Here is a 12,808-nt window from a genome sequence, read left to right as displayed (position 1 = left end):
ACTCGAACCTGAAATGGTATCAATAAGACGGTGCAAAAGATTAATCAGTCGATGACTTCTGAAACTGTCATTACCACTATTTTCTCAGGATATACTGATATTCAAACTATCTCATAAGTTCTTAACAATTTGTCCCGTGCCTGACATATCCGGTTGTATAGTTTTTGGTGCAGCCTTGGAAAACCCTCGTTGATATGGTCCCCAGTGACATCCCATGACTGACTTATTGAGGCAATGCTTGTTCGTAGCTCAGAATTCATCTCAATCTCAGGAGTGTCTAACATAAGAAGGAAATTCTTATAATCATCCTCTTTTATAGATTCATTACTGAAGTTGTAGCCAAATTTGGCCTGTTTCTCCAGCATCCGAAGACTATTCCCAAGGTGGGATAAGGTATAAAAGTTTCCTCCAAAGGTCAATGAATTCTCGGGGGTAAAGACTGCATGAAGACATCCAGGTGGCATAATCCTATATCTAGTGTTAGCAGCTTGAAACTTCCCCAAGGCTGGGTATAGATACAAAAGATCCCCAGGCTGAATATTAATCTTTATCCAGCCACCATAACCCTCGGGAGTAGAGCTCCCAAACGTCGTAAGCTTATCGATGGCGTCGGTAGTTAGCTTGCGAGGTAGATACCATGTCTTACAGCCAGAGATGCCAATGATATATGTGAGTTGGCCAGCAGTATCCACATGAATTGTAGAAACAGAGTTTTTGCCGGAGAGGAGAAAGAACTCGTGATCTGCGTAATCCCATCTAACTTTCAAGGGTGCATCTTTTGATACCGATTTTCCAGCCCGTCGAAAAGCCATGTGAAGAGAATCGAATCTGCTCACATGAGGCGGCACTCTAGAACAAAACTCATTTCGTATATCCAGGCAGTTCAATCCCTCAAGTTCTGTTGATTCGAAAAGCGTCTTGATGTCGCTTAAACCCAGAACGCAGTTTGGCACTTCACGGGTATGGTCATGAACATGCAGCGATTCAATACCCAATTGACCTAGGCGTTTGAAGAATTCAGATATGGATAATGGTATGCCATGCAGGGGGTATTGCTGAGTATAACCGCGCCAGAAGATAGGAGTATGAAATGGCCGCGCGAGACACTCATCCAGCTGATTATCGGACCATACATGTTGGATGCTTGTTGGATCGGCTGGTGACACTTCTTTCTCAATGTCACGCAAAAAGGGAAACCGTTCCAAGATCCCTTCTTCAATACTGCAATCACTTTGAGAAATGGGTAGCGAGTTGTGAATTGGCTCCATCGGATACACTAGCGGGATCAGTAGGGATAAATGAACCGTCACAGGCCTCCATACCATTGTGTTCTGGTTTCTTACGTCGGATATTGCTCGAATGTTGCGTAATATCCCCCTTTAGAAGCTTATCAACGTATGAGCAAGCATCTTCTTCCAGCTTGGGATCAACAGGATAGTATTTGATCCACATTTTGATTCGGTCAATTATACCATCAATATCTGCCAGTCTACTAATATCCCGAAAAGAAAGACTTCTGGTCATAAGTATCCACGCGTAGGCACTGAATTTTTTCATCTTTTCGCAGATTCCGCGTACTTTTTTTGACATACCCGAACCCTTACCGATTTTAGCATGGATTTGTTGACAGCATTCCTCAATTTCGGGGGGTACGCTCGCAGGGTCTTTCCTATTATTTTTCATAACAAGATCATTGATGTTGGTTCGTTGACGCCCAAGGAGGTCACAAACATCACTTGGAGCTTCTCCCATCTCTGCTAGAGTCAGCAGCGTCCTGAGGGTGAATGGAAGAACAGAAGTGAGAGCCGTAAACGGTGGATGACAGGAAGCGACAGAGATCGGCGCAAGTGGCAGGGCTAGCGACTGGGCTGACAGGGGCTGACAGGGGCTGACAAAAGTTGAAAAGAATTGACGGAGGTTGACAGACCTTGACAGACACTGACAGGGGCTGACAGGGGCTGACAAAAGTTGAAAAGAATTGACGGAGGTTGACAGACCTTGACAGACACTGACAGGGGCTGACAGGGGCTGACAAAAGTTGAAAAGAATTGACGGAGGTTGACAGACCTTGACAGACACTGACAGGGGCTGACAGGGGCTGACAGAGACTGACAGACACTGACAGGGGCTGACAGGGGCTGACAGATGCTGACAAAGGTTGGAAAAAATTGACGGAGGTTGACAGACCTTGACAGACCTTGACAGACACTGACAGACACTGACAGGGGCCGACAGAGCAGGGTCAGGGTTAGTCATAAGTGGCCTAGCGGTGGACGGAATTCTAGCTCACGCTTCACCGGCCTCAAAGTCCATCATTCAGTCCCTTCCAATTCCTCACTCTCCCAATTCCTCACTCTCTCAATTCCTCACTCTCCCAATTCCTCACTCTCCCAATTCCTCACTCTCCCAATTCCTCACTCTCCCAATTCCTCACTCTCCCAATTCCTCACTCTCCCAATTCCTCACTCTCCCAATTCCTCACTCTCCCAGTTCCTCACCCTCCCAATTCCTCACCCTCCCAATTCCTCACTAAATCAATAATAAAGGCCATATTAATCCACTACATGTCATTTATTTTTGATATATTAATCGTCGAAAAAACCAAATCAATGATTCATCACTAATCTAAGCTAACAACATGATAGTATAGTAACATCTTTCATGATAAAGATATACTTTTGTTTCAGGCTTACCTCAATACTGACTAGTTTCTAGGGCTGTAGCTTAGAGTAGATTATCGGCTATGTGAAGAGATATCCTGGCCAGGAAATTATTTTTCCTAAGATCGGGCTTTCATTACGCTTTTGAAACAGGTGCAAGAATAGAGCGGTCGATTTATCCAAAGTTCGATCTGGTGCCTAAAAGAGGCCTCAAGAAGGATCAGAAGAATAAAGTCAACATGTCCATATTGGCTAAGAAGCTCTGACGTGAGAGCAAATATGCTTATCTGGATAAGGCGCGGTAAATCTAGCTATACTAGAAACTTCATTTATACCAGACGGATTGAAGCTTATGATTTAGAAAAAAGAGCCTATCTAGCTGCTTGGAAATTATATTACATAGAGAAGCCCACTAAGTTAAAGAGCAGCTAGGCACAATTGGCTGATTGAACAACATATTTAGTCAGCTAACTCTAAGACAATTTCGCACAGTCCATAGGAGCGGATGGAGTCTCGAAGTCATCAAATACGCTTTCCTATCACGATCCCATTCCTGGTAATTAACCCATTCCGACCGATGTATTGGACCACATCATCGGGGTAATCACCAATAGCTTTTGGGTAAAGTTGACATTGGTTCGATAAATCGGTTGCTTGTCCCCTTTGTAGCTGGTCAAACTCGTCCAGAAGTCCTTTGAGAAAGTTTTTATGGTATTGCAGTACAATGCCATGTCCTTGAATTTCGCAAGCAATACGTTCTGCAGCCCTTCCTATAAGCTGATTTGCATCATAACTTTGGTTCGCGTCGATGCTCGCCAAGTGTAGGGAGTTCTCTTTCACTAGTATCGACTTCCACTCTTCATCGGATGTGTTGTCCGAGACGGCAAAGGTGGTAAGTCTAGAAAAACAACATGAGTGAGCTGGAGCCTAGAAGAATAGGGTATTCAAGATTAACATACGATGTAGATATTTGTACCGCCTGATCTATGGTATTTTCGAGGAGTCGTAGCCGTTCGCATAAGAGTCGCGATGCTATGTCTTTAAAGGTTTCAAAAATATTCCAATGGTCCCGTAGAGAGTTGCTATTGGAAGGACTTATCCACTCCGTGAAGTTGTACTTATATCTTTCACAGGCATCTTGGGTGCTCCAGATTGCCATGCGAAGATAATGTTGGTTTCCAAGCTTGACTATGCATGACTGTGGCTGGTCAAACAACGATGCAAGCCTCATCAGCGCCATGTCGATGGAACACAGTAAATCCAAAACCTCCTTGACAGCCTCGGTTGTAAATTCCGCTGTTTTGATTTCTTCTAGAAGGGCGGCGACGCTGCCCCGCGCCATGTCCACGCGTTTTGCAGTGAGCGAATTTTCGCTTGTTGGTTCGGACATTGTAGGCAAGCAAACTAAACTCAGGATCAGTCCGCGGTTCTCAAATCTAGGAAATCCAAAAGAACTCACTTTGTTTGCAGGATACTTTAAATCGGACAGATTGCCGAGGAAAAGAGAGATGTCAGTGCGATATTTGTATGGAGGGGAGGAAAAATCAGCTATTTATCTTTGTCAGAGTGGCACTTGCACGTCAGGCATTCAGTTATCTTAGGGGTAGATAATGGCCCGAGTTCCTGGGAACCCGAGTAACTATACGCCCGATAATTTTTTACGCACGTCTCATGACTATTCTATGTCTGGAATATGCGGTGGGCTCCTAGGAGCAGGAATTGAATGTTGGAGCTTCGCAAGGAGATGACGATTGCCTATAGAAGCACGAGCTAATTGGCTAGAGTGACTTGCCGTCATATTCCGCAGAATATCTCTCTCGTAATCACCACCCGTACTATAGCAAATTGCAAATCAGCAGACTCATCCAAATCAGTACTCCTAATAGAGATGCTGGGACCAGGTAGACGAAGTATTCCTGGGAGTATGTAACATATTGAGTGCAGCCTCATCACCAAATTGTTTAGCTACATTTCTGATGCCAGGCCTTTTGTGATGCGACGATGGGGCCAGTCTAAACGATGGGTCCAGTCTAAACGATGGGGCCAGTCTAAAGAGGAGTTAATATTAGCGTATTGCATTTTCTTGGTGTAGTTTACTCAGGCCGCTCACACCTAGGCTAAGTTAGACTCAGTGAGCGAATCAGGGTGCTTGGATCAAGATCAGTGAGTGGATCAGACTGTTCAGGTGAGTATCAGGTGATACTCAGTGAGCAGATCAGTGCTCTCAGGGGCGTGCTCAGTTTTACTCAGTGAGCAGAAAGCGGCGAGGGTTAAGCACGGATCCGGAAGACTCAATTCAAGAAGTGGGAGTAGAGAACCAGTATGTAGCTCACTTTGGGAGGGATAAAAAAAAGAAAAAAAAAGAGAAAAAAAGACTTCACGCTATTACAGCTTTTAAATCAAGGAAGGTTCTCACGATAGAGAAAAGGCCATTTATATGTAATTCATTGCTTCAGTAACCCAGACTATAATATATTTTGTGAAATTTCAGTCATATTTGTTCTAGTCAATGACCCTAAAGCACCCAATATGATGACGATATATAATGATCGATAGATAATTTAGACTCCATATGTCGATCCCGGTTTACATAGCTAATTGGATCTTCTAGGTCTGCGTTCGAATGTGGCTGCGTCATAAGTGCAGAGTCAAGGCATGGTTCCCAACCTAAATCAACTTGTTCTTCATATTGTTACATGCTTTGGATTCACCAAGTCCCTTGACCAAAGTGAGAGTGTCTAGGAGGAGAACCATGGGTCGAATGGTATTAAGATCGACGTTGTGGTTCTTCTTTTTTCATCTTTCGCAGGAAAGAAGCGGATCTTTGTTCATTCAAACTATTGATATAGTACATTCCCCTTCATTTTACTCCATTGTAGTTGGATGGTGCCGTCAGTCCGACCAGGAAATTCCCGCCTAAATTGCTGACACACATTCGACCAAGGAACCTTCTTTTTTAGCTTCAGCTTCGTAAGGAAACGCTTTTCTTCTGGAGACCACTTGAGACCTCTCCTTGTGGGAAGATGGTTGTGTGCTTTTGTGCTTCCGGTAACTGCATTTGAATGGTTGGCAGAACAGAATGTTTGCGTTCCGTGATCAGGGTTGCTAGTGAAAACACGCATAGAATTACGACTCTTATTCATAGTGATAGCCAATTCTCGTTCGTAATTTTCCAACGCAGCCGTGTCCTGCATGGAATCGTGTGGTTCCCAAGTGGCCTCAGTGACATCATAATTCTTCCACTTCACAAGGTATAAAACGGAGCCAAGAGAATTCTCCTGATGTTTAAGGATTTTTTCGACCTCATGCTCAGTTTCATCACTCTCCACCACTCCAAGTCTGTCTTCGGTATGTGACAGCCTTTCATGATGCGGATTTGATATGGATGTATGTTGGGATGACAAAGGCTGCGCGTCCGCGGACTCAGCTTCTGAGTTTTCATGAGCACAATCGTGCATCATTTCCGCATCGAGTGATGGACCCAAGTGTGCTGTTACTGCGGGATTCACACTCGTCGGTGTAGAAACACAATATGACAAAGCTCTCTCAAACAGCCAGGATAGAAACTGCAATTGCTCCTCGACTGGCATAGCTAAGAAATGAGATTGAACCGAAGTAAAGGACGGACTTTTGTGACCACTGGTTCTTTTTTGGGGCAGTTTAATAGTGTGGTCCCGCTTCCTTTTCTTCCTAGTATACGAGGGCATTGTCACTTCAGGAGCCAGTTGGTCCAACATGGCAATGTCCTCGGTGTCACATTGGCTTAACGGAAGAGGGTTTAAGTAGACGAGATCTGCTTCGAGGAAGGACGGATCCACTGAGGAACGCGTGTCTGTGAGAGCAGTATCTTGGTCGGTTGTAGTATCGGCGACATGATCGGCACTTGGACATGAATCGCCCAGAATTGCAGGATCGATGTGTATGGTATCTGGGACTCTCAGAATCTGGATAGAGTTTCCAGGGTGGGGAGTTCGAGGAAGCTGCTCAAGAGGAACAATTCGCTGTTGATCTGTTGCTTCTGATCTGGTTGATTGAGGGTCTGACGGGAGTTCATTACTCAAGCAAACTTCCAAAGGTGGGCGAGCAGGAAGAGGATGTCGTTGGGCTTTGTCGTGGCTCCCCGGGGTCTCTGAGACTTCTCCATGAGACATAGACGGAGGTGGAAGAGTGGTGATCGGCTCAGGGCTCGGATACCGAATATTTTCGATTGGCTTTCGCAGAGATGGTGGTTCATTCTGAAAAGGATTCCATGGTCGAAAAGAGTTGAGGTGATAGATACCTTTTGACATGTTGGGGGAAGGGGGATTTATGACCTGAAAATGCTCAAAACAGACCCTGAAACGGGGAAGGGATAGGAAATGGGGTTTGGGGAACAGGTAATGGGAAGGGGAAGATGAACAAGACTTGATCCATGCTTGCCATTCAAGGGGAGCCATGAGCTCCTTTATAGATATAATGGGGAGATGAAATCCGTGCTGCCCAGAGCAACTTCAATCTCGGCCATATCACCCAATCGGCGCAGACGCAACGACCACGACAAATTGGCCGTAGGTCATCGGAAAACTTCTATGATACTCTTTGGCAACCCCTTGTAACCTTGATCCACCAAGTCTTCGAACCTGAACTTGATTTGCTAGGCAGAAGCATCACCATCGATGGGAAGTGGAGTTTGTCGTGGTCCACTTATGGTCGCATGACGACCAAGGATCATAAGCCGAGTGTAGGCTTGAATGCGGCATTATTGCCATTGGCTTGGATTTGGGCCCGTGGATTCCGAAAACCGCATTAATTGGGTGAGAAGGATCCGGGGAGACTGATGCTCATCTCAAACAGATGCCAAGGCGTTAGGAACCAAGGTGACTAGAGTGGATATGCGGTACTGCCAAGATGAACAATGTGACATCCGGCTGAGTACCGCAAGGGAGGGGCATATGTGTCGGACATGGCCGATATGCCGTTCCAGCACCGCGCAAGAAAAAATGACAAAAACCGAGACTCTAAGCAAGAAGCGGCGAAGCGCTCGTAGAAAGAAGACGAGATGCGTAGCTCTAGGACATAATAGCTAGTAACTCATAGTTTAGGGTAGGATGCTGAATCACGTCAATACTTAACCTCCTATGTAGGAGATTGGGTCCGTATCTCAGCTTACACAGGCTAGCAGGGGCTAAGCACCGGATCGAACGGCATTTGCGGCAAAAGCATAAGATGAGCAGGGCGATGAGTGGAGTGTAGACTCGTAATAGTCAGTGGGGGCCAGGAGAAAAAGGGAGATAGGGTAGAGAGGGAGAAAAGAGGAAGTGCGTGGATAAGTTATAAGTGAAGAGAGTGGTGTTTTATAGATAGATAATAGAAGGATCAAGGCGGTAAAAGCGGCCAGTGATAGCACTAAACCTAAATAGGGTAGAGGTAAGGACGCTAAACCTAAAAGGGTAGGGAGTGGGTAAAGCTAGGTAGGCGGTCAAGAAAGGTAGAATAGTGGTTCAATAAGGGCTAGATCTAGCGCCCCACTAACCGTTACAATTTATACTAATAATTAAATAGGATTACGAAGAAAGACTAACACCCACTACCCCTAATCTAAGAGATCTAAGATTAGATCTAAGGCACTAAGTACTTTTTAAAGTTCGACATTATAGATACCTATAATCGCCTATAGATTAAAGAAGGAGATAAGTAGAAAATAGCATTCTAAATAAAGTTTAGATACTTTAAATATATAGTAATACTATTTAGGCTTACTAATATACTAGCATTATTCTAATGATTTATCTTTAGCGTGCTAGCTAGCTACTTAGATATCTTTATTATAGCCTACCTAGATAATATCTTAGTATATTCTAAAACCATTAAGAAACACCAGGAATATATAAAAAAAGTACTCCTAAGACTAAGGGAAGCTAAGGTAACCTTAAAACTTAAGAAGTGCGAGTTTCACGTGTAATAAACTAGATTCCTAGGGTATATTATTAATAATAATTAATTTAGCATAGAAGAAGAGAAAGTTAAAAGTATCCTAGAATAGCCTTAACTAAAGAATATAAAGGACATTTAATAGTTTAGAGGACTATATAACTACTACTAAAAAAGCATAGACGGTTTTAGGGAAATAGCTATAGGACTTAACACGCTTACTAAGAAAGAATAGAAGTAGGAATAAAACTAAGTAGTGGAAGACTTATTTTAAGGTCTTAAGAACCTCTTCTAGGTAAGACTAATCCTCTATATATTTAACATAGAATTACCATCTATAATAGAAGCTAATATATCTAACTTCGCGCTTAGAGCATAATTAATATAGATAATAACTATTAACGGGGTTAAAGCACCTAGGGTAATCGCCTTTTAGTCACGAAAGATAACACTAGCGGAACTTAACTATAACATCTATAATAAAGAATTACTAGCTATAGTGTTAGTATTTAAAATATAGAGACTATATCTTAAGGGAGCAAAACACTAGGTCTTAGTTAAATTAGACCATAAGAACCTAACTTACTTCACGATAACGAAGGAGCTTATAAGAAGATAGATATACTAGGCTAAAACACTCTCGTAATTTAATTATAGGATTAAACACTATAGTAGAGCTAGTAATGGCTAAGTAGACACACTTAGTAGAAGACTAGACTATTAGATTAGAGTTAAAGAAGTAGTACTAGCTATATTAACTAAGGATAAGAAGGGAAACCTAGTATATAATTACTAAACCCTTACTATAACTAGCGAATTATAGGACGATACTTAGCTATAAAAAATTAAGGAAGTAACTACTAAAGATAAAGCTTTAGAATAGATACTTAACCATAAAAACCGCTAAGTAACCCTAGATAATGGAATATTACTAATACATAAACTAATTTATATTCCTAGACTAATATAGGAAGAGATTATCTAGAAATACCACGATAAACCTACTAGGGGATACCTAGGAATTAAAAAAATAGTAGAACTAATTACCCGCCACTTCTATATCCTAAATATATATAAGAAGATATAAAAATATATTAGCAAATGCGATATATATCTATAGGACAAGCTAATAAGATATCTACTATATAAGGAAATATAAACCTTAGAAGTACTACTATAAAGTAGATGACGGCAGAAAGGCTGCCATTTCTGGCCGCAAGTGACGCCGTTTTTGGCAGCTCATCTGCCAAAATTCCTTCCACCCACAAAACCACTCCGGGCACGCACCAACACACTGCGGGCCCTAATGCACGGCCGAGTCGTGTGGTTCGCACCGCAGTAGTCTGCTCTAGGAGTCTGGACCCACATCTCCATTAATGTACTTGACCCTCAAACTCCCGCAAGCCTTTAGATCCCGTTCCTTGAGGGCGCCGACCGTTTAAATAGCAGCATCTCCCGCCTCTCAGGCTTTTGTTCCATTGTCACCTCTCTTCAATCTCCAGACCTTCTGCTATAAGAGTCGTCCGCAGCTTTCACTTTGAAAATCTTTTTTGATTTCGGGACCTTCGTCTCATAGATCCTGCTGCATCTATCGCATCATGGCTCGTCGCGCTCAGAAGGCCCGTAGTCCTTCATCCAGCGATAGCGAGTTCTCTGATCAAGAAAGCGTCGGGGACAATCAATCCGACACTGATCTGACAGAATTCGAGGATGACGCAGGGCAACCAGGCGACATCAACGACGCAGCTCTACTCTTCGCCGACAATGAGCACTCGCCTGAGTACTACATTCGACAACTCCAAGACTTTGACGAGACTGTGTACACTCAGGAGGATTACGGCAAAGGTACTACAGCCCTCCTCGACCGAATTGAGGAGAAGTGGATCCAGTAAGTCAATTTGGTATGATTCTCCTCACCTGAGACACACCTGAGCTGACAAATGTTCAACCAAGGTTCTGCTGCTTCATTCGAAAAGACCCGAACGACGAATATCGTCGTATATCGATTCCAATCTTGTATAACTTCCTTGAATGGGCTCTCAACCTACGACGGGGCAAGAATGGGCGAAGGCTTCCAGGCATTAAGTGCAAAAGCTCCTTGGACACATTCTGGAAGGTCTTCCGGCTCGTGTATGAGAGGTCCACTACCAACAAGATTGGGAATCAGATGAACCGGAGGATGCGTCGGGTATGAAATGCCATTCTACTATCACTCAGCTGTATACTCTTCTTCAAGGCTGACCCGACTCAAACTTAGGTGATCCGACGATTGGCAAAGAAGTATAAACTGTCAACCAAAGGGCGAGAAAAGCCTCCTATGGACGTGGAGGATCTAGCAAAGGTCGTTGAGACTACCGTGAGCACAACAAAGAAGAAATTTGGCCATGGTCGCCACCGTATTGCACTTGGGCTGTTCTTGCAGCTCGCAGGTCTCACAACAAATCGTCCTCAGGCCATACTCGATCTGCGATATCGTCACATCCAAGTCAGTCTTTTACGTGACCCACAAGGCGGTCCGCACCGTATTGTTATCGAGTTCACCTTCGAGTTCACCAAGGAATGGCTAGGGGCTAAGGACGCGTAAGTCATCTGATATCCAAGTCCTTTTCTTCCCATCCCTGACACTTTGACAGGAACACATATATTCTGCCCGAGATCATTTTTGATCCTTCCTTAGTCCTGAGCCCGCATGTGTTCCTGTTAGGTCTTCTCTTTGCAGATCGAGCTTTCGATCGGGTGGATGGCGAAGAAGTACTTGTGTCTGCAAGCCAACTTACTCGACTTCGAATTCGTGATCAGTGTAATGAGCTACGACTACAGCTTGACCCGATGATGGATGATGTACCGGTATTCCGGATGTCTGAACGGAGTTTGAATGGAATCGGCATCTCCCCTTCCAATGCTCTTCCTTATTCAACTTTGGAACCATGGGTAAAAAGAATGGGTGTCATTACAGGCATTAAACAAGTCACACGCCCATATAGCTTGCGATATGGGGCGGGGTCGGCGTTAGATAGTAGTGGTGAGTAATGCGTTTGATTGAAGGATTCAAGGGCTAATTATACTCTAGCCTCTGTCAGTGATTCTTTGCGAAATTTAGTAATGCATCATGCCGATACTCGCACTTTCTTGAAGTTCTATCTCAGTAGAAGGATCTCTAAGAACTTACCAGCGATCATCCGCGGCCTCGATCCAGAAGAGGATATCATGCGTGCGGCTTGCCGGATGAGCCGGACCATTGATCCAGACCGTCCACAAGAGTTGACGACCGAGCAGTCCACGTCTGTGAACCAGCTCCCGGAAATTGCGGCCGTGCTACGTCAGCGGGATGACATCGCTCGATCCCTAGGGCGCCCTTTATCACAGAATAAAGGAACGCCCGCGTATGAGAGATACAGAAGACTGAACCAAGAGTTAATCGGCGCCAAGAAGCGTGCACAGGACGCCCTGCTTTTGCAGATACAGAGCAAATACGATAGAGAACAGCCAATGCTGGAGATAAAGCGCCAGCTTTCCGGGATTGGGCCGGCTGACTCGAGTAAGAAACCGCTGGAATGTTCCACTGAAGTTCCGATTCCGCAGCAACGACTCATCAAGAGCCTCTTAACTTTGCCTCGAACAACGTTGGAAGAGGAGATGGCTCGGAGAACAGAAGCAATTGATGCAGTGGCTGCTTATTGCCAGTTCGAAGAGGGAGACACTTGTCGCTTGCCACGAAATAAACGGATGGAGAACAAGGTGGTTGGGACTAAGGCGGTTGACGATGAACGTTTGGAGAGCGCGGGCGAGGCAGTGCTCTCTCAACCGGAAACGCCATTTGAGTCTGCGCTTCGATCTATCATGAAGGACCATCGTCCTCTTTTCTGCTTCATATGTTTGGGTCAACAAGGCTTGGATGTCACGAAACGAATTCAAAAATTCCACTCACACGCTGATGTGACGAAACATATTAAGCGGAAACATTTGGGAAACCTCACTTCAAGCACGATCATTACATGCAATATTTGCGATGAGAAGTTCTCCGAGCCTATGCATCTTCAGCGACACGCATTTGATCTTCATAAGACTTTGACTGGGCCCCTGGTTCAGTTAGACAGCTGCGCTGCTGCTTGAAAAACTTCTTGGGGTTTGGTCAGCCGGTCAGCAAGACGAGAGATGCGCTAAGCAGCTCCAACTGACTGACCCTCCGTAGGATGTTTTCCCGATATGGATAGACGCTAATGTGTATTTGGGCAATT

At 44.4% G+C, this 12,808-nt stretch overlaps 4 protein-coding genes across 4 annotated transcripts; 1 reads left to right on the top strand and 3 right to left on the bottom strand.

Moving 5' to 3' along the window:
- Window positions 1–101: 101 nt before the first annotated feature.
- On the bottom strand, window positions 102–1,452 carry N7484_008168 (uncharacterized protein; the record flags this gene model as incomplete). Its single annotated transcript, XM_057118555.1, has 3 exons — window positions 102–468; window positions 520–1,276; window positions 1,323–1,452. 3 exons carry the CDS (start codon window positions 1,450–1,452, stop codon window positions 102–104), a joined length of 1,254 nt encoding a protein of 417 aa, XP_056971590.1.
- Window positions 1,453–3,182: 1,730 nt separating this feature from the next.
- Window positions 3,183–4,050, bottom strand: N7484_008167 (uncharacterized protein; the record flags this gene model as incomplete). The annotated part of the gene is made up of 2 exons (XM_057118554.1): window positions 3,183–3,558; window positions 3,620–4,050. The coding sequence occupies 2 exons, from the start codon at window positions 4,048–4,050 to the stop codon at window positions 3,183–3,185; spliced, it is 807 nt and encodes a 268-aa protein (XP_056971589.1).
- Window positions 4,051–5,497: 1,447 nt separating this feature from the next.
- Window positions 5,498–6,949, bottom strand: N7484_008166 (chromo domain-containing protein; the record flags this gene model as incomplete). Its single annotated transcript, XM_057118553.1, has 1 exon — window positions 5,498–6,949. One exon carries the CDS (start codon window positions 6,947–6,949, stop codon window positions 5,498–5,500), a length of 1,452 nt encoding a protein of 483 aa, XP_056971588.1.
- Window positions 6,950–10,168: 3,219 nt separating this feature from the next.
- Window positions 10,169–12,683, top strand: N7484_008165 (DUF3435 domain-containing protein; the record flags this gene model as incomplete). The annotated part of the gene is made up of 5 exons (XM_057118552.1): window positions 10,169–10,458; window positions 10,524–10,758; window positions 10,828–11,150; window positions 11,204–11,592; window positions 11,641–12,683. 5 exons carry the CDS (start codon window positions 10,169–10,171, stop codon window positions 12,681–12,683), a joined length of 2,280 nt encoding a protein of 759 aa, XP_056971587.1.
- Window positions 12,684–12,808: the final 125 nt, after the last annotated feature.

The sequence above is a fragment of the Penicillium longicatenatum genome (genome assembly GCF_028827895.1).
Source record: "Penicillium longicatenatum strain IBT 33135 chromosome Unknown contig_4_segment0_segment0, whole genome shotgun sequence".
In the NCBI taxonomy this organism is placed as follows: domain Eukaryota; kingdom Fungi; phylum Ascomycota; class Eurotiomycetes; order Eurotiales; family Aspergillaceae; genus Penicillium; species Penicillium longicatenatum.
This window is presented reverse-complemented; position numbering and strand designations above follow the sequence as displayed.